Below are 26232 nucleotides of genomic sequence, written 5' to 3' on the forward strand. Positions count from 1 at the left end.
TTAGGGAGCAGTGGCAGATCTGTAGAAGAGAATGTGACATGTGTTTATCAGCAAGAGCAATTTATCAGAGTGCTGTTAATGTGATTTTGTTGTGCGTCCTCACATCAGATTTACATTCACAAAATGCATTTATGCAACAGTAAAGTAGTTGTGTTGAATCAGGCTTCAAGGTTGAGCAGAGCTTAGAGGCTCGCTGGTCCTTAGTTTCTAAATATCACAATCGATGATAATATTTTATAAAACCACAAACTAATTCAAGGCTATGAGCGCTGCTATCATCAAAGGTGAGAATTCTGGCCTATAAATAAAAAAAAGAGTCAAGCAATGCGTGTGATGATCTTCACATGAATCCTACATAGTGAATCCTACATAAACTGAAATTTATTTTGGAGTATGTTGCACATTTTAAGCCTAAATTTTTTAAGCCTAGATCTTAAAGGGAACCTCTAGCCCATGCCTTACATTTTAGTTTTGGACAGACTGGAGAAGGTATACCATCTATACCAGGTTTTTACTGCTGTCTTCATTCAAGTTAAAGTGGTTGTAAACCCTTACATACGAGGTGTGTCTGGTGAATGGTCCGATATCTCACTGGCAACATGGGCCAGGTGCACACGCATGCACATGGCTATCCAGAGACACACTGAGAAGCGCTACCTAGCGTGGAGTACACGTCATCACCAGGGTAAACTCACTGTGGGCAGTCGAACGTAGTCAGTATGAGAGGTAAGAGCAATGGAGCAACGAGTGCACATCAAGTTCTGCTACAAATTGGGGAAAAATGGCAACGGAGATACATGAAATTATGGTGCAAATGTATAGGATGGAAGCAGCGAACAGAAAATGTTTTACCACTGGTTGAAACGCTTTGCCGACAGGAAGGAAACGACCGAGGATGATTGACAAGCAGAACATCAGACACAATCGAGCAAGTGCGACAAATGTTGGCAGGAGATCACTGACTGACTCTACAATTGATGGCAGAGGAATTGGGCATTAGCAAGGACACGGTGCGCACTATCGTCTGCAAAGACTTGGATAAGTGAAAGATCTGTTCCCGGTTTGTGCCGCACAAGCTGACAGATGAACAAAAAGCAAAATAGATGGAAACCTCTGGAGATTTCATTACCATGTGTGACCAGGATCCATCCTTTCTGCCAACCATCATCACAGGGGATGAGAGCTGGTGCCAATAGTTCGACCCGGAATCCAAGCGGCATTCAATGGAAAGGCATTCACCATCTTCCCCGCGACCCTGCTAACGTCTGTTTCCCCGCCTGAAGAACGTCATGAAAGGCGCATGTTTTGCGGACGTGGAGGCAATCTAGGAATGTGTGACAGTGGGCCTGCGATCGATTCCTAAAGAGGCCTTTGCAGACAGTTTCCATAAGCTTTATAAACATTGCCAAAAGTGTGTTGTGAAGGATGGGGATCATTTTGAAGCCAATAAAAGGTAATTTGAATGCATCTTCTGTTTTGTTTGTTTTCTGACACCATTCACCAAACTTTTTAGACACACCTCGTATACCCAGTGAAGAGACTAGCCTCAGGTAAAACACAGAGATGAAACAAATCCTCCTACATAAGTTGAACCTTATTCCTGTATAGCCTTCTAAAGCGCACATTTTACACAGTATTTCTAAATGTCAGAAGTTGGGGGAGATCTGATGTCACACACGGTACAGAACAGAGAAGAGAGCAGAATATAACCTGAACCCGAACTGAAGGGAATAGACACACCCCCTCTACACAGTCTCATAGGAAAACATGCACAGCTGAGGCTGTCAAACAATGGCTGTGTGCTGGAGCTAATCTCCTGTCCCCCTGAATCCCTTGGAGTCCGCATCACCTTTCAGAAGTGACTCATGCAGATAGCAGAGGAAGGAGAGAGGAGATAGAAATCGCACACTAAGTGCTTTGGATTGAGGCAAGTTCACACTATAGAAGGATATGCTTTTTGAATTATTATTATTTCTTTTTTTTAATCTCAGCAGTGTACAACCACTTTAAGAAGATTTCACATCATTCCTTATTCCTGGGATGATGGTCACCAGAGCAGGAAGAGAAGTCTCTAATAAAAAAAAACACAAAAACCTGAGGGAGGTATTAACCCTCCCCGCTCTATCCAAAACAAAATTACAAATCCTTCCTGCCTAGGCATTTGGTCACATGATCATTTTTGAAGGAGAAAATCACTTTGTTTAAATGTTTTACTTTCAGCAGGGATCACATTACCAAATATCGAGGTAAGAGCAGCATTTTGTCCAGGCAAAAACCTTATGTTAGTCCATCTTCTTAGAGGAGAAATATGGCCAAAGCTCTTTTAGCCAAACTTCTCCAGTGGGTGACAGAAGTACACCGATTTCTGCATTCCTCTTACTCAGATTCAGCCGACAGACCTGAGCCAGATCTTTGATCACTCAGTTCTCGGTGTAGAGCTAGCAGGGGAGTATGATTGTTTTTGAATTTTTTTAAATCCTGCACTTGTCAGTATTAACCACCTTCCTAACTGACCATAGCACATAAACAGCCAGACTGGACCAGCACCAATGCAGGTGGATGTAGCGGTACATCCTGCCGCATCCCCCACTCGTGCACGCTCTCTAGGGCATGCAGTGGCGGGATCTGTGACCCGCTCTGTCCACCCGGACACAGCCGATCCATGATCATTGTACTGGGTCACTGTGAGCAGCCCTGGTACCATGTGATCGCTGTGACCAACCACAGGGAGCATGTGCACAGTAGTAAACAATGCTGTCATGGTTTACTACTGTGTGAGCTCTGTAATTGGTCACAGTGATCACATGGTATCAGGGCCAATCACAGTGGCCCTGTATCATGTGATATCTGTGACCAATCACAGCATCACAGTAGTACACAAAGGGGGTTATTTACTAAAGGCAAATCCACTTTGCACTGCAAGTGAACTTGAAAGTGCACTGAAAGTGCACTTGGAAGTGAAGTCGCTGTAGATCCGAGGGGGACATGCAAGGAAAATAAAAAACAGCATTTTAGCTTGCACATGATTGGATGATAAAATCAGCAATGCTTCCACTCATTTCAGATCGACCCCTTAGATTTAGAGTGACTGCACTTCCAAGTGCACTTTCAGTGCAAAGTGGATTTGCCTTTTGTAAATAACCCCCAAAAGTTTCATAAATTAAACCTTTACACAGTCTTAACAATTGCTTATCACAGTGACCATCACTGTAATAAGCAATCACAGTGTATAAAAAAGAAATCCTAATCACCCCCTCCCCATAATAGTACAGTGTCACTATGGAACCATAACTCTAACTTTTGCACACACCAAAACAATATACACTGATTTGGGTTATTTTTTTACCAAAGAAATGTAGCAGAATATATTTTGGCTTAAGTTTATGAAAATTATTTATTTATATTTATTTACAAAACATTTTCTTTTTTCAGAATTTTCTGTATTTTTTTGTTTATGTAAAAAAAAAAAAAAAAAAGGGAAGTTGTAGCTGTCTCAAAACATGATAAAACATTTCATTTGGGTACAGTGTAATAATTGTCATTCAAAATGTGACAGCTCTGAAAGCTGAAAATTGGCCTGGACTGGAAGGGGTGAAAGTGTCCAGACTTGAAGTGGTTAACACCTATAAAAGGAGTAACATATTAGCAGAATTTATAAATATTTCACATTTATGTGGCTTTTTGTGTAGCCTGTTGTCTTGTGGAAGCTGCATTTGGAGGCAGAAAAAAAAAAAAAAAAAAAAAAAAAAAACCATCTGTAAGTTTTTTGCCTATCACTAAAAAGATAACACCGTTCCTCAATTTGCCACCCTGGTTCTTTTATGACAACTTGCTCCAACATTTACATGTTTGTCCATAAATGATATTAAAGGGTAAGTCCACTATCGTGGGGAGAAAAAAAAAAGTCATAAAAAATTACTATAGCATATACAATTGCTACACAAGTCGGATTGTAATTGTATGTATTTAAAAATGACCTTTTCTTTTCAATCTGCAGCACTGTAATGTTCTGTAAAATGCAATGCAATATGGCTACCTGGAAGCGTTCTGTACACAGATGATATATGGAACGCCCCTAGAAAATGTCTTTTCCTGCATGTGATTGGCTCACTGATTTTTCCAGAAGTCTGCACTAAGATACAAAACAGATTTTAGTTTTGGGGAGATACTCCGCAGCGTGTGCCCAGAGCCGATGTGAGTGCCCGGCGGGCGCGATGACCACCGGGCACCTGCGATCATTCTTGAGCGAGAAACGGGATCTGTGTGTGTAAACACACAAATCCCGGTTCTTTCAGGGGTGAGGAGACAGATCGTGTGTTCATACAAAGTATGAACACCGATCTCTCTCTACCCCTAGTCAGTCCCATCCCCCCCACAGTTAGAACACACCTAGGGAACACAGTTATCCCCTTGATCGCCCCCTAGTTTTAACCCCTTCCCTGCCAGTCACATTTTTTGCAGTAATCAGTGGATTTATATAGCACTGATCGCTGTATAATTGTCAATGGTCCCAAAAACATGTCAAAAGTGTCCAATTTGTCCACCGCAATATCGCAGTCCTGAAAAACAAAAAAAACAAAACAAAAAAAAACGCAGATCGCCGCCATTACTAGTAACAAAATAATAATAATAAAAATTGCCATAAATCTATCCCCTATTTTGTAGATGCTATAACTTTTGCGCAAACCAATCAATATACGCTTATTACGATTTTTTTTTACCAAAAATATGTAGAAGAATACATGTCGGCCTTAACTGAGGAAGAAAATAGTTTTTTTGAAAAAAAAGTGGGATATTTATTATAGATATTGTGTTTTTTTCAAAATTGTCGCTCTTCTTTTGTTTATAGTGCAAAAAATTTTAAAAAAAACGCAGACGTGATCAAATACCACTAAAAGAAAGCTCCATTTGTGGAAAAAAAAAGGACGTACATTTTGTTTGGGTACAACGTCGCGCGACGCAGTGCCGTATTGCAAAAAATGGCCTGGTCACTGAGCAGCCAAATCTTCCGGGGTTGAAGTGGTTAAAGATTCAATATAAGACAATTGGAAGCATGTATTTTGGGTACATTGGACTTTTAATTTTCAAGGTGGACAGCAGACAGTAAAATAGAATCTTAGAGTATTAGAAAGTTCCTAACAAAATCTTATAACTTAAAATAACATGAAACATCCCCTCCATTATCCATAAGAGATATTGTTAATTAATTCATCCCATTACATTCACAGACATAACATAGTATAAGCAAGTACCTGGTGTATCCGTTTCACCTGTCCGCTGATTGAGTAGTCATCTAAAGGTGAGCGTGTAGTTCCCTCATGACCAGGTAGATCCACACAAATCAGATGCACGTTCTTAGGAAGGAACTGTAGGAACAGCAGTTATAAACTGACAGCGGCAATATACAATAGTAAATACTATATACACACACACACACACACACACACATACACACACACACACTATATTACCAAAAGTATTGGGACGCCTGCCTTTACAAGCACATGAACTTTAATGGCATCCCAGTCTTAGTCTGTAGGGTTCAATATTGAGGTGGCCCACCCTTTGCAGCTATAACAGCTTCTACTTTTCTGGGAAGGCTGTCTACAAGGTTTTGGAGGTTGTCTATGGGAAGGTTTGACCATTCTTCCAGAAGCACATTTGTGAGGTCAGGCACTGATGTTGGACAAAAAAGGCCTGGCTCACAGTCTCCTCTCTAATTCATCCCAAAGGGGTTCTATCTGGTTGAGGTCAGAACTCTGTGCAGGCCAGTCAAGTTCCTCCACCCCAAACTCGCTCATCCATGTCTTTATGGTGCTTGCCTTGTGCACTGGTCCAAATCATTTTGAGGAGAAGGGATTATGGTGTGGGGTTGTTTATCAGGAGTTGGGCTTGACCCCCTAGTTCCAGCTAAGGGAACGCTTAAGGCATCAGCATACCAAGACATTTTGGACAATTTCATGCTCCCACCTTTGTGGGAACGGTTTGGGGATGGCCCCTTCCTGTTCCAACATGACTGCGCACCAGTGCACAAAACAAGGTCCATGCGCTCGCAAAACCCCTCCCTTTCCTGACCTGCCGGGCTGCATGCTCAGATAAGGATCTGGTATGGATTGTGGGGGGGACCCCACACCATTTAAAAATAAATTGGCGTGGGGTGGTCCCCTCAGAATCCATACTAGACCCAAAGGCCTTGGTATGGACCTGAGGGGGGGACCTCATGCTGTTTTTTTCACAATTTTTTTTTTACGGCAATGTTTTTTCTACATTCAGCTGTCAGCGGGGAACCCCACTGGCAGCTGATGACTCATCAGTTGTTAAAGACGCAGCGGCTGGCTTCCCGGCCCCCTCCTTAGCACCCAGCAATGTACAGTGTGTAGAATTTAAACCGCAAAATGCATGAAAACTGCATGCAAAAACGCATAAAAAACAAGGGTTTAAAAACACAAAACGCACTGCAAAATGTGCCTGAAAAACGTATCAAGCGCAGCCGCATAGATGTGAACCTAGCCTAAAGGGATACATTTTTCTTGAGCTTTTCTTGCGCTAAAGGTGCTAATAATGGCTGACAAATTAATTTTCATTTAAATTGATGATATTAATTAGAAAGTTGAATATAATACAATTATACATAAAAATATAAATATTTTTTTAAAAGTGTCATTTTCAGTTTTTGGCCAAGTGCATCCTGCGTTTTTGGTTTTGGTACCAAAATTTCCATTCGGTGCATCTCTAATGTATTTGGAGTATTCAATGTATTTGGAGTACCCTTGTCGAGCATGAGTTCAGTGGGTGCCAGATGTGGGGAAGTTGGCGGGTGACGAGTGGGAGATGACTTTGGAAGCTGTTTGCTACAGTTCTTTAAACGTAGCTTAGCGATTTTCTGAGCTATACGTACTGCTCAGGGTTCACTGCACATCTCTTATGCAAAATGTAGTAGGGATCACAGGGGATTGATCCACATGTTCTCTAGATCTCTAAGTTACACAGATATTGGAATACTGTTGCACAAACTCTTAAGCATTTCAGACAGCTCTTGCTTCAGACCCATTGCAATGTGTGCTTGGCATTTTGGATGATGTCATACCCGACGCCTTTGATAAAGAGGCAGTCTCTAAAAAAATGACACTTCAAGGATAACAGTCTTGCCAGCTCTTACTATTGTTGCATTGGAGCGTTTTGGGATACATCGAGCCTCGGCAACTGTGAGTGGACCTGGTGTATGGATTGGGTTGTCCCTGCAGAGAGCGCTGTTACCTTTTCTTTTCAATGGTGGTGCTTGGCACCAGTAGATTTGGTTATGTACAGGTTGCTGGGGTAATGGCTGTTGCTAATAAGTCTTCTTTCCTTTGTGTATTATGAACCTGGTGTATCATAGTACTCATAATGTTCTGTTCTATTAAGTGGATTTTTCATGATGGGACTATGTATTGCTAGGCATGTCTCAGTTGGGATGTATATTTTAATTGTGGCACAAATGTTCTGGAATTTGATAAAGGTTGGTAAATAAACTTTATTCTCTGATAAAAAAAAAATAAGGCTGTGTTGCTACTTGTATTGCAAGTCACATGTTTAAGGCTAAGGTGGAAAAGAATACTCTAAAACAGTGGTCTGCAAACTGTGGCCCAGTGGACAGATATGGCCATTTGCTTGCTTTTATCTAGCCCTTGGGGCACTATTTTCATCCACTGATACCAAAGATGGGACATAATTCCCCCCACTGACACCAATGAAGGGGCAGAATTACTCCCAATTACACCAACAATGGGCACAATTGCTCCAACTGACACCAACGATGGTACGCTATTCCTTCCACTGACACCAAAGATGGGGCATTGTTCATTCCTACTGATGTCAGGACCTTTTAAACGCCCAATAGCCACAGTTTAGCCCCCCTTAAGTCTGAAGGACAGTAAACTGGCCCTTTATGTAGAGAGTTTGGAAACCCCTGGTCTAGAGGTACTGGAATATACCTGCAGTGGCTTTAATTTACCCTTCTATGCCTGAACCAGAACGATTAGCGCCTGAGGCAATACAAAAGTTATCCCCGCACTAGTTTAGGTCTCACCAGGTGTAAAGCTGATCTTGCTCTCCAGAGATGAGAGGTTCCAGGTGCTGGCTCATGCTAGTAGAGACTATGTGCAAACGAGAAGATCTGGACAGCCGCACTCCAGGAAGTAATAATCCAAGTTTCTTTATTTTAAAATCAGGAACACATCAGATACAGGACATCATAGACAGAGTGTACAGATCATAGGCTAACGCGTTTCACACTTGTCACTTGGACAAGTGTGAAACGCGTTAGCCTATGATCTGTACACTCTGTCTATGATGTCCTGTATCTGATGTGTTCCTGATTTTAAAATAAAGAAACTTGGATTATTACTTCCTGGAGTGCGGCAGTCCAGATCTTCTCGTTTGCGATTAGCGCCTGAGGCTTTAACTGGCTTCAAAAAAGGGTGGGCTCGGGCGCAGAGCACTGCGCCCTGAACCCACCGAGTTGTGTGACAATAGCGAATTAAAAATTTTCTATTGACTTCCTGATTCTCCTCCCGGTCAATCAGGAAGCAGGTCCTGAGACCCGATTAGCCAAGAGGAGAAGCGATCCTATTGGCCACCAGGAAGGAGGAGACACAGGGGAAGCCGCCATGAAGCCGAGGAGGAGACACAGGGTGAAGCTGCCATCCGGAGGAAGTGCTGCCAGTGAATGACCGAGGGGGGGGGGGGGGTGTTACAGGTGATCCGGGGGGGTGGCATTGTTGGATTGTTTGCCGCCCATCCAAAAAAATATACCACTAGCTGCCACTGGCTACACACCTCTAGGTAGTGTCAGAGCTTGGCCCCTCCCTTACACAACTCACTTACACAAATCCTATTGGCCTGCCACTATATTTAACTGCCTCATTAGTCAATAGAAATGTAGTAGAGGCAGGAGGGTGCTGGCAATTTCCTTTGCTATTAGGAAGTGATGGAACTTTGGAACTTTGTACAGTCACAAGCACTTTTTACATGCTAGGCACCTTATAGGAAAATGTTTTTCATGTATCCTGAACTATAATACTATAATGAGCAATAGGGCTCTTCTCCTTATTTGGAGGATTGGTGCTGCACCCCTTACCATGCTGCTCTAGGCACTGGCCCGCAAGTACCATTATGGTGAATACAGCCCTGGCTATAAGAAATAGGTCCACCTCTGCTCCACATATTGTATACTAGTTTGTGTAAATCACCTCAGTTCTAATGTACAGCAATTGGCTTAAATATTCCAATGAACAAGCTTAATGTTGTCCTCTCTTACCTTGGCTATAGCCAGCCACATGTCCTTATGGGCGGAGAATCCATGTAACATAAGGATGGATGGTTTTGGCCCCGGTCTACCTCGACATGTGTAGCAGAATCTGTAGTTTCCATAGTTGACAAATTTTAACTGCATCCCCAAGGCCCTGCGCCAGTACCTGAAACACAGACCCTATGTCAGTGCTGGAAATCACAATTACAAAAAATTAATGCAATCAAATCATTTTTGGGCTCAGCTATAATGATGCCTTTGACTGTATACTTGACTTGTCAAACCACCCGTTGAAATAAGCACAAATTTTTAGGTTAGGGTTTCATTCACATGGGGTATATGAATTTGTGCCCCGTGTTTATCTGGACGGGGATGCGCAGGTGTCCTGTGCATCCCTATGCAGGCAGTCTTACTGCTGTCAATTGGGATGCAGCAGCTATACAGATATAGCCTCTGCTCCCAATGTGACATTCATGCAGGGGTGGGTGCACAGGGGCCTTCGGGGCTGTGCACCCACCCGGATCCCACATTTGGCGCATCAGCTGTGTCGGTGTAGCCGCTGTCCAATTGACAGCAATGAGACTGCCGACACTGGGACACCCCATGTGAACGAGACCTATATCTGTGAGATTTTTACTGCACCTTGGAGGTTTGTCCCAGAGCAATGGGCTTACAAATGGGCACAAAAAATGCTCAAACATTCATAGACAGAAATAAGAACAGTAAACAGTCATCAGTGTTCTGCGGTGCTATTTGGCCACAGGTGCTTCTTCATGCAGGGCTGCTAAGCTTGGGGTTAGCATACTTTTGATGGAAGATAAGCATTGAGGTGATACTTTAGGTGAAATGTTACTATGTTTGAAAGTGTTTTCTAGATTAACCTTGCTTTACTAAGTTAGTTAAAATAAACGTAACCCATTAAGTGAAGATTTGCTATATTATAGAACATGTCGATGTGTTAATTGTACCTAAGACTTACCGTAAAAAGTGTAAGCTTTTATCTTTAATTGTTCTTGAAAAATAAGTATGCATTTCCTGATATGTGAGGGTGCCTAGGCACCATAGCTGTTTATCTTCAGTGTGGGATCTAAGGCACTGCTGTCTGTGACTTCTAGTCTCAGAGGATTTGGTGTGATTTGGTAATGTCACTGCTTTGCTGCTCGCTGTTCTCAGTGCTGGAGGCTCCGACATAAGGAAGCAAAACCCTGCCTCTACCAAACTGGCTGAGACACAGTGCAGATCAAAGCATGGCAAGTCAGGAACAGGGAGAACATAGGCAATGCTGGTCATCAGTACTTTGCCTTCTGCCTGCCTATTTTAGGTACAGCTTCCTGAGTTCAGAGCCTCTTTTTTTAAGTATATCTGTTAAGAGTCTCTACATCATTACACATATACAGCACAACTTGGTATATAATTCAGCTTTAGTATCACATATTGTTGAGCAGATAGTGGTACAGGAAACTTTTACAGTAAACATCCGTAAGCCATATTACACTGGTACATAGTAGACATTACATTTCAAGAGTCTATGGGCTATGGGTGACCATTTGAGTAGATGGGAGAAGGAAATAAGTGGTGTGAGGAGGAGGATAAGGGAGACAAGAATGGGGGGCAGATAATGGGAGCGACAGAGTCTTAAAAAAAAGGCAACTGTGGAGATGACCCAAAAAATGTCCCTAAAACATATCCTGAGACATCTGTCACAAGTGACCAGTAGTATTGTTCAAAGCTAGATGGTCATTTCCTGTGCATCAACCTGATTTGCCAACATTTTATACAATTTTTGGGGACAGTTTTTAAAGAGATAGGACCCCCTGGATAGCTGCACTCCACATATCTGTCATGGGTGGGGCAGATCATTTCCATTTTAGGAGAACTTCACATCTGGCATAGAAGGCAGTGTAGAAAATGAACAGTTTTAGGTATGATTGAGCTCATTTTCTGTTATTCTGAGTAGCAAAAAAAGCCCTGATGTCAGCCCCTTGATTATGTTTATTGTGGTCCTGCACATCCTAAGCCCTGGCTCCCAGGGACTTTTCTTCCATTTGAAGTGTGCTCCTGAAAGATGTCAAAATGTTGACGGGTAAGTATGGAGATGTTTCATCCTAAAAGGTAAGAATTATTTGACATCCTGAGATAGCGGACATCACAACGGTAAAGTTAGCCTGGCCCAGGGATCGGGATCACATGCCATGCCACAGCAAGTAGGCCACACTTCTGCCACTTTTTGGAGGCCTCTGTAGGCACCTGTGTGCAGCAAGACAGCCAACATTTTCCCTCTGCTCATCCCCAGCTGATAGGAGGGAAAGAGCATGCAGGTGAGTAGCACAGAAAGCAGTCCTTATTCAATATTAAGCTGGTATAAGGCAGGGGAGCTCCTCAACTATATGTCCACATTGGTCGCCATCTTGGACACGTCCAGAGTTCCTCTTCAACTGTTTAGTTAATGTAAGACATAAGATCAGAGGTTAGGAAGAGAAGTTTCAAGCTCAACTCCAGAAAGCCTAAATGCCCTCCCTTGCAGTGAGGCTGCACCTCCACTGCAAGGGTTAACTGCTTTTCTGTCTAGGGGCTGCAAAAAGCATTTCTATTACCTTATTCTCTGCTCCCCCAGCAGACAGCACTCCCCTACACTCCAGCAGTGGACTGTGCCTCGGTGTCCTCACATCCAAGTGCAGAGCTATGGTCCCTACATCTGTCTTGATGACATTGGAGGACCTTAGACCAGCAGAGTGCAAGGAAAAAGAGGCCGAGGGGACCTGTCTAGCAGTCCAGAGGAGCCTACAGGAGCAGAGGATTGGATAAGTCTCTTACCAAGTCCTTAAGACCTAAACAGGCAGGTAACCCTCTCAGTGCAGACGCAGCTCCATTGCAAGGGACAATTTTAGGCTTGCTGAAGTTCAGCTTTAAAGAGAATCAGTCACCAATGGGCATTTGTAATAATCAGAAGCACTACTCTTGGACTCCAGTCACCATAAACTATGTGCTGCATTACAGTATGTACATTTCCATGTCACATTTAAAAACGCAGCCTTACCAATAGTAAATCTTGATGAGAGCAGCGGGCCACAGGAAAAAGGAAGTCACAAAAGCCAAAATCGGAATCAGCAAAGTACCTCCAGCTATTAGAAACATATTCAGTACATCCAGGTCCATGGTCCTTAGACCTTGTAAGGAAAGATAGGAAACAGAGTTTAGTGTGAAACACAACAGGAACAGCACATTACTTCTTCCAACATCTGTATGTAAAGCTTCACCACAGGTATTTATAATTCTGTAATGTCACAGACATGGTATAAATGAGTAGACATATGGTTTATATGACAGAAGAATCATTAACAGCTAATTCTCAGAGCAATCATCCAGCATTAAAAAACTACAATTACTATTAATCCACACTAGAAGATATTTTTATGTCGTTTACTTGGACAGATTCATTTTCAATCGTTATGTATTTTTTATGGACTAATATTAAATTATGAATCGTCATCTTTTCTAAATAGAATTTCCAGGAATTTCTGCAACTAAATTTACCAAATATCAGTGATTCAGACAATTTAAATTCAGTTCCATATAAATTTTTGGACTTAAATCAAGAACACTGTTCATACAAATTAGGGTTGGCAAAGCCAACAGTTCTAAGTAATTAGGAAACAACATATTCCAAAGTCATCTTCATGCTGAGCCTTCTTTTCTTAGTCACTGTAAAAGCTGTACATGGTCAGCTCCTCTTTAGCACAGTCTAATACCACTACCAGTCCACCCAGTGATAATGAAGATAAAGATGGAGCTTGTAGTAATAAGGAGACTCTCCAACATTCACGGAAATGATGAGAATATATGGTGAAGAACCTCATTTACATTTCCCCAGTACTACCAATTAAAAGTGGTACAAAATCCAAAAACAAAAATGTAATATACTACAGATCACCAATCCTTGAATGTAGTGGCTGCATAAGTTTTCTTTTATTTTTAGGCTTGTTTTACTTTATTTTCACCTGGTCAACTGGCCACTAAAGCCTGGTACACACAATGAGATTATCAGATGAATGATCGTCAGTTTTTTTTTTTTTTTTTTGAATGGTAGTCTCCATATTGAAAATGAAGAGGTTACTAAAGTTTGAGAATTCCTGTATGACAGAATAAAAATTTGATGTTATGTGTTGTATTGTGATTGTACTGTTTTTTCGGACGAAAACTGTACTGAATAAATGAAAATTGTACAATCTGGTATCATATGAGAAAAAAATTTGCAAGTGTCCCTTCGGATAATTTCGAATGAAAGCTGTGAAATAATGATCAGATTATCGCACGATCGCTTTGAAAGCGGTATTTTTTTTTTGTAAGATTTTCTGATCGTGTGTATGGGCCGTAACACACTTTGGAGTTGATTTACTAATGGCAAATAGACTGTGCACTTTGCAAAGTTGCTCCAGAGTAAATGAGCAGAAGTTCTGTTGACTTCCATCATCCAATTACATGCAAGCAAAAAATGCTGTTTTTTTAATTTTCCTTGCACGTGATTGGGTATTGGGATTTGCAAAGTAAAGCTTTACCTCATTTACTAAGCTCGGGAGCAACTCCACTTGCAGTGTGCAACTGCAAAATGCACAGTCTATTTGCTTTTAGTAAAAACAAGGAAAAGGGGCGCCACTGAGTATATATCAAATAAATTTATTAATAAAAAGCAATATCCACTCGCATGTAGGACTGAAGTGTAGAATTCAGATACATCTCTCACAGGAGGAAGAGTGGAGGACTACAAGTGGCAGCAAGTCCGGATTACTAACATCACATCTGATAGACTAAAGATGAGCTGCAGTAGGCCAACATAGTAGTCCAGAGGCACACCAAATAAAGGATAGCAGGGGAGCCGTCAAAGATGGTGTGGGTTCCAGGAAGAGGGAGATGGAGGCATCAGAGCTGGTCTACATCTGTGTAGCGGCATACAACAAAACCTCGTCTGGCATCCGTGGTGGAAGATAGATACGGCCGTGTATTCGGAGCTGAAACGAGGCTTGGATCGCAAACACAGTGGCGCCGAGCTGTGACGTCACTCTAGTACGACGCGTTTCCGAGTCAGCTCGCTACCGATGGCAGAGATAGCGGCACTCCTTTGTCAAGATAAAGTGAAAAAAAAAAGCCTAAAAAGAAAACGAATACAGCAACCACAACTGAGAACTGGTAAGCTGCAATATCGTATTCTTTTTGGTTTTGAGTTTGCTACCATTGTAAAAGCACTTCACTGTGGCAATCCCTAGGTATCTGGTATTTTTCAGTCCATTATTTCTTATGCGCCTTAAATTAAAAATGATTGTATTGGGAAAAAATGCTTTTAAAATGTAATTTTTACCTGCTCTGTGCAATGGATTTGCACAGAGCTACCCAATTCTCCTCTTCTCGAGTCAGCTGTCAGCGCTCTCGACTCCTCTTCTCCTTGCTGAGTGCCCCCATAGCAAGCCGCTTGCCATGGAGGCACTCATGTGTGCTTGATCCTAAACCATGCTGTGTGTGTCCATTGACACATAATGTAGATCAGCCCTGCCCCCTCCTCACTGGCTGCTGCCTCTTAAGCCAATGAGAAGAGAGAGCAACGATGCTGCTCTGAGGCACAGCACTGGATCGGGATCAAGCTCAGGAAAGTATAGCTGGGGGAGTAAAAAAAACCTTCCTTTAGAACCATTTTAAATACTCCAAGAGCAAGATCTCCTGGCCATAAATCCCAGCTTTGCTGATGTATACCTAGGAGTTTTGGGTGTTGCCACCCACTTTTGTTTCCCAGCTCTTCCTAATGTGTTCTCCATAATATAAAATCCAACAGAATGGCAATCCCTCATAAATGGTCAAGACATGTGTTCAGACACATGAACTCAGAGATCTCACCAAGAGAGTCCATAAAAGATATGCAAAGGCCGCCAGGTGGTTTAATTCCCTGACTTTTATTACTATAGTTGAAATTTAGAGCAAACCTAGTGTAGCTGAAGTAGGATTATATGTGATAGGGCAAACTAAAACAATGCAGAAATGGCCTTTACTCGATAACTCGTACTGCTACTGTAATCAGCAGTAGAAAAAAAAAAAATCACCAGTTCCTGTGTCTTCTATTTAAACTTCCAAAACCTCAACAGAAAGCTGTAAAGAACTTCTGACAATGCTATGCAATTCTTTAAAAAGATATGAATAGTAAAGTATAGTATTGCAGGTGTAGTATTATGCTGTATCATTAATCCATGCACTGAGAGACTTGGAAAAAACATTGCCTGATGTAATCGGTGAACCACTGCATGCTCCATTGCTCTTGATGACATTCCCATCAAGGGTAAACTACAGGGTATGACTAATCTCTTGACCCTGAGAGATGTAACCACTTGTTGGCAGTCAACTTTTAGGCCAGAGCTACTTGGAAGATTTTTAGTAGCTCAGTCTTGATACTAAAACCTTTAGCAATCAATCACTTGGAGTAGCAACTCATTGCTAAGCAAGTGGAACAGATGGTTCCCTATGGAGTAGGTTACACAAACATCATAACAAAGGGATCATTTTCACTTGATCACAGCACTGCCATCTTGTGTATATTTACCGTTACAAGATGCATGGATGATGAGCTGTCGAATTAACCTAATGATAGTGGAACCAGAAGCAGGCTGTCTCCTACAGTGATCTTCAGGAATGACAAACAGAGAGACAGACTGATGAATAGGAGCTGTAGCTAAGGCAGCCCATAAATTATGTGATTTTCTTTCCTTCTACCACGGTAGAAAAAGAATATATGACTCAATTCCCCCATCAAAACAGTGTTGATGGGGGAATCCCTCCCACAGTGCTATTGTATTCTGCTGGCGGGAGGCATGGGGAGCCCTCCTGGCCAGCAGAATACAATGATTACTGCTAGCAGCTATAGCCCTGGCAGTAACTGCAAGCAGAAAAATCTGACAGGCTGGTTGTACCCAAGTTAATCAATGGATCGACTTTGGTACAATCAGGCTACCCACACATGGATCAAAATTTTGAATTTCAATTCTGTCTGGCTGGCTTAAGAGATAAACTCGATCAGCTCAAACCACATCCAGACAATGGAGGGAAACTTCCTAAGGATGAATAGGAGCAGGGCGGAGAAACACTAAAATGATGTCCTGATTAAGGAGAAAAGAAGAAACCACTTCAGAAAGAATGGAAGCTCTGGGCCTCAAAACTACCTTGTGTAGTACAAGGAAGTTTTCCCTACAGGTTAAAGCCACCAACTTGGAAACTCGCCTCACAGAAGTGATGGTGAAGAATAAGGCAACCATGTGAGTAAGGCTAAATAGAAGAATATCTCTGATATGTTCAAAGGATAGCCTTATAAAATCGAAAGAACCAGCTTGAGATCTCAAAAAGTGATAGCAGAACGTGCAGGGGAAACCATGCACACAACACCCTGTACAAAGGGCTTTTATAGGAAATAAAAGGCAAGTGATCTGTGAAAAAAACTGTCAAGGCTGAGATCTGACCCTTGTTGGTACCCAAGGCCAAATGTTGCTATACACCAGACTGAAGAAAAGACAGGATTTGTCCCACAGAGAACTTTCTAGGCTGGAAATGTACTGCCTCACACCAAGAGAATTACGCTTTCCAAGTGCAAGAGCAGACATTGAAAGAAGTTGAATTCCCTAGCTTTCAAGAGCATAGGGATGACTGAATCTGAATGGCTTTCAGGACTTGGGCTTCAACAGTCAAGGCATTAAAAACAGCGACCATGAAGCAGGGTGGCAAACTAGCCCTTGGGACAGAAGATCCAGACAAACCGTGAGAGCCCATGGACTGCCAGGAGCCTGACAAGGTTCGTGTATCATGTCCTCTTGGGCAGTATGCTGCAATAAGAATCATCGCGATGCCTTCCATTTTGATCCTGTGGAGTATGCAAGGAAGAAGCTTGAGAGGGAGAAAAGCATAGAGCTCGTAGATATACAAGCAGCACTCAGAAATTATGTAAAGTGCAAAAAAGGCATCATATCCTGCATTAAGAACAATCAGGTGTGCAATAAAGTGCGAACATGACCTTATGCAAATGAAAAATATTCAGCATAATACTAAATAACATTTAATTAAAAAAAATCAATAAAAAAATAGCAAAAATCAGTCCATAATGTGTGAAAATTCCATAAATAAAGCAAATAAATCTATCCAGAAAGTGCACTGTGTATACGTAAACAGGTAAAGGGGTCCGTCACCAGAAGCACCCTTACAGGCAAGCCTCTTATCAGATAAGCAGGACCATAAGTTATAATGGGCAGACAGGCAAAAGCAGTTAGAAATCAAGGGGAAGAGCAGCCGTCACAGATCCCATAAGGTGATTGAAAATTGTAAGAAAAAAAAAAAAAACTTCCTCTGGGATTGGTTCAGCTTTTCACCACCAATCATCCAGCACTGGCTCCTTTGATCTCCTGATCTGCCTGTCTGACCATTATAACTTATGGTACTGCATATTTGGTAAGAGGCTTGCCTGTGAGGGTGCTGCTGGTGACGGACCCCTTTACTTGTTTACGTATGCACGGTGCACTTTCTGGATGGATTGATTTACTTATGGACTTTTCACTCATTATGGACTGATTTTTGCTATTTTTTATAGATTTTTTTATTGATTGTTCTTATTAGTATTATGCTGCATATTTTTCATTTTCACATGGTCACATTCACACTTTATTGTTCTTAATGCAACACATGATGCCTTTTTTGCACATTACATGATTTGTAAGCGCTGCCAGGAGGTCCATGCACCTAAGACAGAGGTCCAGAAACACCATAAGATGGAAACCGTGCTCTCTGAATTCCAGACGTTGACAACCTGGGAAATCCGTTTGCCAGTTTTCTCAACCAGGACAGCTATCAGGTCAATACTGGACTAAATTTAGGAAGAGTTAACCCTCTAAGGTGTTAATGGGGACTCTAAAGAGTCAGGGGACAGTGGTCCACACTATCTATGTCAGGGCCCTTGGGGGTGATGCTGGTTGCCCTACGGAACTGCTAGCTGGTTTCCCCTGACATTGTGCCTGTGATTCACCATGTGAACCCCACTAGGGGTATATATTAACCAGCCTTATGGGTAAGGAAGGATAACTGCCAAACATGATTGCCACTGGAGGAAATAGAGAGCCCAAGTCCAGATGGTGGCAGTAGTGTGGAGGTGTGGTGGGGAGCAAGCGACCCGGTTTTACGCTTGCTTGAGAAATGCATGCGCAGTAGGCTCAACTAAATGAAGGGTGCACAGGCTCAGTGTGGCGCCTGGCCCAAGAGCCTGACGAAGAGAGCTAAATTCAAAAAATGGTTGCAATCCTCAGTTTCCACCACTGGAGATTTACACAAACAGTTGCGGCTGGTGCTACTGAGGCGACTTCTCGCATATTCAGGCTCTGATAAGGGTCCAAGGCCCTGACTTACCACCAATGTCTTTTTCTGTGACTCCCAATAGGCAGAATGGTGGGAAAGAAGGGACACATCCCTCTTAAGAGCTTCGCCGTCCCCTAAAGGGTCTTTATCATTGTAGGGCCTGGGTATCCAAGGCTCCAGAAATTAGTTGATCTGGAAATATGCAAACTGAACCCTACAGGTACTCTGCATCTACTGAAGAAACTTGCTGTAAGAAAAAATGGTCTTGGTAAAAAGAAAAGGTTTGTAGCCTCTCTGACAGCAGAGAGAAGAAGACATCCCTTCTCCTTGATGCAAAAACATGGAGGACACTAGCAAAAAAAAACGAGGCATTGCTTTCTATGCCAGTGTCCAATCTTCTGAAGATAGCAACAGAACCCATAGGTTCCACAATATTTGTTCTGTAAGGTATGATTAAGAAATCTACCCAATGGGGATACAGATAAATAAAAGCTGAACTGGTGCCAACCAGAAAGAAAAAGTATAGGCTTTAGGTACATTTCTTTTCATTTAGCAGTTACGTGAATATAAAAAGTAAAAGTGATTTCTACATTTTTTCAAAGTGCTCTGTCATCTGTACCGAGAGAGAATCCCTACAATATAACCATATACATACAGTACACAAACAGCCATGCAGATGAAAAAGATATTACATAATGCCCCAGAATTCAACATTGCACCAATAACAATATTCCAATGTGGCTATATAGAATAACTAATAAGACATGACAATTTAACAAAGCTAATTAGTAAGTAACAAGGTAACTGCCAGCCAATAACATTGTATATGACCCTGCTAGCTGTACTGTGTGTATAAAGCTTGCCGCAGTCAGTCCCAATCTGTCAGCAGTTTTATCCTTATAATCAGCAATATCCAGGTTAACAGAGCTGCAGATCTCACAGGCTTACAATGTAACTCAACCAAACAGCAATCGTCTGCTCTTCCAGGATATACCCTCCAGGCTTCCGTATCCCTCCGCACTGGGAGCACTCATAAGAGGACAATGCAGTGCTGGAGAATGCAGGGACAACGACACCGTGACACTCAGCTCAGTCTATTAAACCCTGACCTGTCACACACTGATCCACCTTTGCTCACTGAATAACTGATAAGGAATAATGCTATCAAGATAAACTTACTGTGCCTTGCAAAAGTATTCACCCCCCCTTGGCTTTTTACCCATTTTGTTACATTACAGCCTTTAGTTCAATGTTTTTTTAATCTGAATTATATGTGATGGATCAGAACACAATAGTCTAAGTTGGTGAAGTAAAATTAGAAAAATATATACATAAAACTATTTTTCAGAAATAAAAAACTGATAATTGGCATGTGCGTATGTATTCACCCCCTTTTTTATGAAGCTCATAAAAAGCTCTGGTGCAACCAATTACCTTCAGAAGTCACATAATTAGTGAAATGATGTCCATCTGTGTGCAATCTAAGTGTCACATGATCTGTCAGTACATATACACACCTTTTTCAAAGGCCCCAGAGGCTGCAACACCTAAGCAAGAGGCACCACTAACCAAACACTGCCATGAAGACCAAGGAACTCTCCAAACAAGTAAGGGACTATGTTGTTGAGAAGTACAAATCAGGGTTAGGTTATAAAAAAATATCCAAATCTTTTATGAACCCTAGGAGCACCATCAAATCTATCATAACCAAATGGAAAGAACATGGCACAACAGCAAAGCTGCCAAGAGACGGCCGCACACCAAAACTCATGGACCGGGCAAGGAGGGCATTAATCAGAGAGGTAGCACAGAGACCTAAGGTAACCCTGGAGGAGCTGCAGAGTTCCACAGCAGAGACTGGAGTATCTGTACATAGGTCGAAAATAAGCCGTACGCTCCATAGAGTTGGTCTTTATGGCAGAGTGGCCAGAAGAAAGCCATTACTTTCAGCAAAAAACAAAATGGCACGTTTTGAGTTTGTGAAAAGGCATGTGGGAGACTCCCAAAATGTATGGAGGAAGGTGCTCTGGTCTGATGAGACTAAAATTTACCTTTTTGGCCATCAAAGAAAATGCTGTCTGGCGCAAACCCAACACATCACATCACCCAAAGAACACCATCCCCACAGTCAAGCATGGTGGTGGCAGCATCATGCTGTGGGGATGTTTTTCAGCAGTCGGGACTGGGAAACTGGTCAGAGTTGAGGGAAAGATGGATGGTGCTAAATACAGGGATATTCTTGAGCAAAACCTGTACCACTTTGTGTATGATTTGAGGCTAGGATGGAGGTTCACCTTCAAGCAGGACAATGACCCCAAACACACTGCTAAAGTTAAGGGGAAACATATAAATGTGTTGGAATGGCCTAGTCAAAGCCCAGACCTCAATCCAATAGAAAATCTGTGGTCACACTTAAAGATTGCTGTTCACAAGCGCAAACCATCCAACTTGAAGGAGCTGGAGCAGTTTTGCAATGAGGAATGGGCAAAAATCCCAGTGGTGAGATGTGGCAAGCGACTTAGAGACTTATCCAAAGCGACTTGGAGCTGTGATAATCGCAAAAGGTGGCTCTACAAAGTATTAACTTTAGGGGGGGGTGAATAGTTATGCACATTGATTTTTTCTGTTAGTTCGTCCTATTTGTTGTTTGCTTCGCAATAAAAAAAAAAAAAAAAAAAAAAAAAAACACATCTTCAAAGTTATGGGCATGTTCTATAAATTAAATTATGCACATCCTCAAACAACCCATGTTAATTCTAGGTTGTGAGGCAACAAAACACGAAAAATGCCAAGGGGGGTGAATACTTTTGCAAGGCACTGTATAATGGGTGCGGACTTTGCTGTAACACTGCAAAGTCTTTTGTTTCACCATTAACTGGTGTATTTAAAGTACACCTGTCCTGATGGAAATAGGTGACTTCTTCCAAGACTGAGCTCACACCTTTATATTTTGCTTGATGCATTTTCCTTTGACGTAAAAAAAACGCATTAAAACGCATCTCAACACAAGCATTAAAACGCGTGTCAATGTGCTTTAAGACTCACTTTTTTGTGTCATTGTGCATGTAAAGGCACCATCAAGAACAAGAGCATATGTCACCAGAACACCATATATCCCAAGATCATGAATGGGTCCTTCATGACCTCGACACTGGGGTTAATTTACTAAAACTGGAGAGTGCAAAATCTGGTGCAGCTCTGCATAGAAACCAATCAGCTTTCAGTTATTGCTTTTGTCAAAGCTTAAAGTATTTGTTAACCCCTTTTTATAAGTCACTGCCAGCCCCTCTATTAGAGGCTGGCATAGAACACTATGTAAGCTGTTTTTAAAAGATGAGCTTTCTAAATACAGGTTTTGAGCTGTCTTCAAGCCGGTCACATGACTCACGGCCGCTTTACAGCTCCGATGGATGGCTTCTGCGGGAAGGGCCGTGATCTCCCTCTGATATCAGCCGGGAAGACCACGTGGCCGCTCGTCTCCTCCTGCAGAAGCCCTGTCTCGTAGTTGTAAAGTGGCCGCGAGTCATGTGACCGGCCTGAAGACAGGTCAAAAATTGGTATTTAGAACCCTCGTTCTTTAAAACAACTTCCATAGTGTGCTATGCAAGCCCCTAATAGAGGGGCTGGCAGTGACAATTTTGCATTTTTTTTTCCTTCAAGAATAGCGGCGGGGGGGGGGGGGGGGGGGCGGGCGGAGACAGACACAGAGAGGGAGCTGACAGGCAGGACGGAGGGGGAGAGAGGAGAGCAGAGGGGACAGCAGCGTATGATGCAGGGATGCACTCTGACAACGGTGGTCAGGGCTCAGCAGCCCTGATTTTCGTGGTCAGCACAGAGAGGGCATACAGGAAGTGGCAGATTCAGGGAGGTTTTTTTTACAGTTTAGAGCACAAGCACTGTGCTGTGTAATCTGCTTTAAGGAACCAGGATTTGTATTTTTTTGGGGGGGTTAACAAACACTTTAATTGAGCAAGTTGAAGTTAGAAGCTGATTGGCTACCATGCACATATACACCAGATTTTGCACTTTCCAGTTATAGTAAATCAACTTACTGTTTGTGATGTAATCACTGCAATAAACGTCTGGACAATATTCTAGGGATCCATGGTGTGCTAGCGACATATGTTCTTGTCTATGGTAATAACTGTTAACCAGATGGCACCCCCTTACCCCAGGCTCTATCAAGGAACATGTGCAATGGGAATATGTTCCGTAAATGCATCATGACACACATCAATGTACATCAAAGAGCATTATGATGCATGTTGAAATTCAATAAAATGTGCATTACAACAAGCATAAAAAAAATGTGTGACAACGCAAGTCTATGAACATTCACTTGTATTTTGATGCATTCTTATTGATTCTAATGAAAACGCATCAGTAGGAGAAATGCATGTGAACTTAGTTAAAGTGGACCTTTCGGTTAGTTATATCTGCATAAATAATTTCCTGATGTTTCACAATATATGACAACAGTATAATTTCAGGATTAAAAAGTCCATTCCAGTGACCTTGCCTAGGCTGAGATGATGTCATCAGCATGCTAATGGCAGGAGAAGCATTTCCTCAGTTCCCTCTTCCCCAGTGACCGGACTGCAACATTGTAACTTTGCCGCAAGACACAAGGTAAGAAGCTGCAGCTGGGAGCTGATCTGTGCTAGATAATAGAGAACAGCCAAGAACATCACAGGATTCATAATTTACAAGACTATCATCTCTGGGTTAGCATCTCAGCATGGTAAATACAGTGAGGGAAAAAAGTATTTGATCCCCTGCTGATTTTGTACGTTTGCCCACTGACAAAGAAATGATCAGTCTATTATTTTAATGGTAGATTTATATTAACAGTGAGAGACAGAAGAACAATAAAAAAAATCCAGAAAACCGCATTTCAAAAAAGTTATAAATTGATTTGCATTTCAATGAGTGAAAGTGACCCTTTTGCAGAACATGACTTAGTACTTGATGGCAAAACCCTTATTGGCAATCACAGAGATCAGACGTTTCTTGTAGTTGGCCACCAGGTTTTCACACATCTCAGGAGGGATTTTGTCCCACTCCTATAGGCAGATCCTCTCCAAGTCTTGAGGTTTCAAGCCTGATGTTTGGTAACTTGAACCTTCAGCTCCCTCCACATATTTTTTAATGGGACTAAGGTCTGGAGACTGGCTAGGCTGCGCCAGGATCTTAAAGCGGACCTTCAGTAATTTTTTTCACCTTTCCATCTATTAAGTCTTCTGCCCTTGGTGTTTTAACTTTGGATAGTAAAACATTTTTTTTTTTGCCAGTAAAGACCTTATAAAGTCCACTTCCGGTTTCTTGTCTGGTAAAAAGCCTAGGCTTATGACATCGTGCACAGCTCTCTCTCTCACTCTCGTGAGAGTTTGCCAGGAAGGGAGGGGGATGAGTCATAAGAGGGCCAATGAGAGCTGCAGGGTTGGAGGTGTACCTCTGAGTGTTTGTGTAAATCCAGGAAGTGAACAGGCAGCAGCTTCATCTGACCACAGTTAAAATGGTTGCAGCCAGACTCAGTGGAGGGAGATTTCTGCAGCATATTTGGCAAGTACAGAATCACAGTATATATAAAATAATATGCAAAGTGGTTGGAGGGAAGCTTCAGAATAGCAAAGATGTTTTTATTACAAATTATGTGAGCAGACTGCAGTTTCTCTCAAAATGTGCTTCTTCTTGAGCCACTCCTTTGTTGCCTTGGCTGTATGTTTTGGGTCACTGTCATGCTGGAATGCCCATCCACGACCCATTTTCAATGCCCTGGCTGAGGGAAGGAGGTTCTCACCCAAGATTTGATGTTACATGGCCCCGTCCATATTCCCATTGATGTGGTGAAGTTGTCCTGTCCCCTTAGCAGAAACACAGCCCCAAAGCATATTGTCTCCACCTCCATGTTTGACGGTGGGGATGGTGTTCTTGGGGTCATAGGCAGCATTCCTCCTCCTTCAAACATGGCGAGTTGATGCCAAAGAGCACAATTTTGGTCTCATGTGACCACAACACTTTCACCCAGTTCTCCTCTGAATCATTCAGATGTTCATTAGCAAACCTCAGACGGGCCTTTACATGTGCTTTCTTGAGCAAGGGGACCTTGCGGGCCCTGCAGGATTTCAGTCCTTCATGGCGTAGTATGTTACCTATTGTTTTCTTGGTGACTATGGTCCCAGCTGCCTTGAGGCCATTGACAAGACTCTCCTGTGTAGTTCTGGACAGCTCTTTGGCCTTGGCCATGGTGGAGAGATAGAAATCTGATTGATTGATTGCTTCTGTGGACAGGTGTCTTTTATACAGGTAACAAGCTGAGATTAGGAGCACTCCTATAAAGAGAGTGCTCTTAATCTCAGCTCGTTACCTGTATGGAAGACACCTGGGAGACAGAAATCTTGCTGGGGATAGGGGATCAAAAACTTATTTCACTCATTAAAATGCAAATCAATTTATAACTTTTTTGAAATGCGCTTTTCTGGATATTTTTGTGGTTATTCTGTCCCTCACTGCTAAAAATAAACATACCATTAAAATTATAGACTGGTCACTTCTTTGTCAGTGGGCAAATGTACAAAAGCAGCAGGGGATCAAATACTTTTTTCCCTCATTGTAGATGGAGCCCAAGGATGATGACTGACCAAAGATGGTGCCAGTCTTCTAGAGAAAGTAAATGAAGGCATTGTCAGGGGAGTACTGTAATCTCTGTAAGAGGTAATAAAAACCTGTCAGTGTTGCACTTACTGTACACTTTCCATGCACTTAAAGAGGAACTTCACCCAAAAGAGGAAGTTTCGCTTTTCTGCCCCCTCCTTCACCCCCTCAACTTTTGGCACATTATTTATTTTTATTTTTTTTTGGGGGGGGGGGGTCCGGGCACAGGTAAATGGTTTTGACAGGTACCTGCTCCCACCTCCGTTCAGATCACCTAGGCAATCCGAACGGAATTTCACCCACCTCCTTCCCTGCCCACAGCCTCTTGGGACACTTCACAGGTCCTAAAAAGCTGTGAGACCATTCACAAAGTGCAGTAAGGTTCGCACATGTGCAGTGCGGAGACGACTGTAAAGCCACAAGGAGTCACAGCCGGCTTCCCACACTAAGATGAAACGAAGACTGGTGAAAAACGAGCCTGGGTGAGGACATCACTGGATCCTTGGACAGGTAACTGTCCTTTGTTTAAAAGTCAGCAGCTACAGTATTTTTTTGTTATTAGGGTGAGGATCCTCGTTAAAGAAGACCTTCGTTATCCATGGTCCCTAATATTACTTTTTACCTTCTCCTGTGACAGCACCCCATTTTTTTCCCACATCCCTGTCCTTATGGTTTTCTCTCCTAGGCAAGAAGGACATGACCCTCAGCTGCCAGCAGCCCCCTAAGATACTCATGTCACGCATTGCCATGAGGCTTAGAGGGAATCTAGAGAATAATGCCTGCACAACATAATCAAGGGCTGGTTGCAAGAATCCAGAAGAAACAGCTGGCTCCTGATGAGGTAAGAAGGGAAGACCGGGTGTGTGACGTAATGGAGCTGCCGATTACTACAAAACATTGCAGGACTTGATGGGTGCGTGAGT

At 42.4% G+C, this 26232-nt stretch overlaps 1 protein-coding gene across 2 annotated transcripts in view; it reads right to left on the reverse strand.

Annotated features, from left to right (window-relative positions):
- ABHD6 (abhydrolase domain containing 6, acylglycerol lipase) overlaps positions 1 to 26232 on the reverse strand; it is a 62925-nt gene that overhangs the window by 27205 nt on the left and 9488 nt on the right. Inside the window, exons 1-4 of one of the 2 annotated variants that reach the window (XM_073592225.1) lie at positions 19604 to 19731; positions 12327 to 12456; positions 9299 to 9455; positions 5253 to 5366 (exon numbers count right to left, since the gene is read on the reverse strand). In XM_073592225.1, the coding sequence (XP_073448326.1) occupies positions 5253 to 5366; positions 9299 to 9455; positions 12327 to 12445 (390 nt within the window). In that variant the 5' untranslated portion in view covers positions 12446 to 12456; positions 19604 to 19731. Of the gene's footprint in view, positions 1 to 5252; positions 5367 to 9298; positions 9456 to 12326; positions 12457 to 19603; positions 19732 to 26232 lie in introns of those variants that run through there. The other variant, XM_073592224.1, reaches the window with a different exon arrangement.

The sequence above is a fragment of the Aquarana catesbeiana genome, linkage group LG07 (assembly GCF_042186555.1).
Source record: "Aquarana catesbeiana isolate 2022-GZ linkage group LG07, ASM4218655v1, whole genome shotgun sequence".
NCBI lineage: Eukaryota > Metazoa > Chordata > Amphibia > Anura > Ranidae > Aquarana > Aquarana catesbeiana.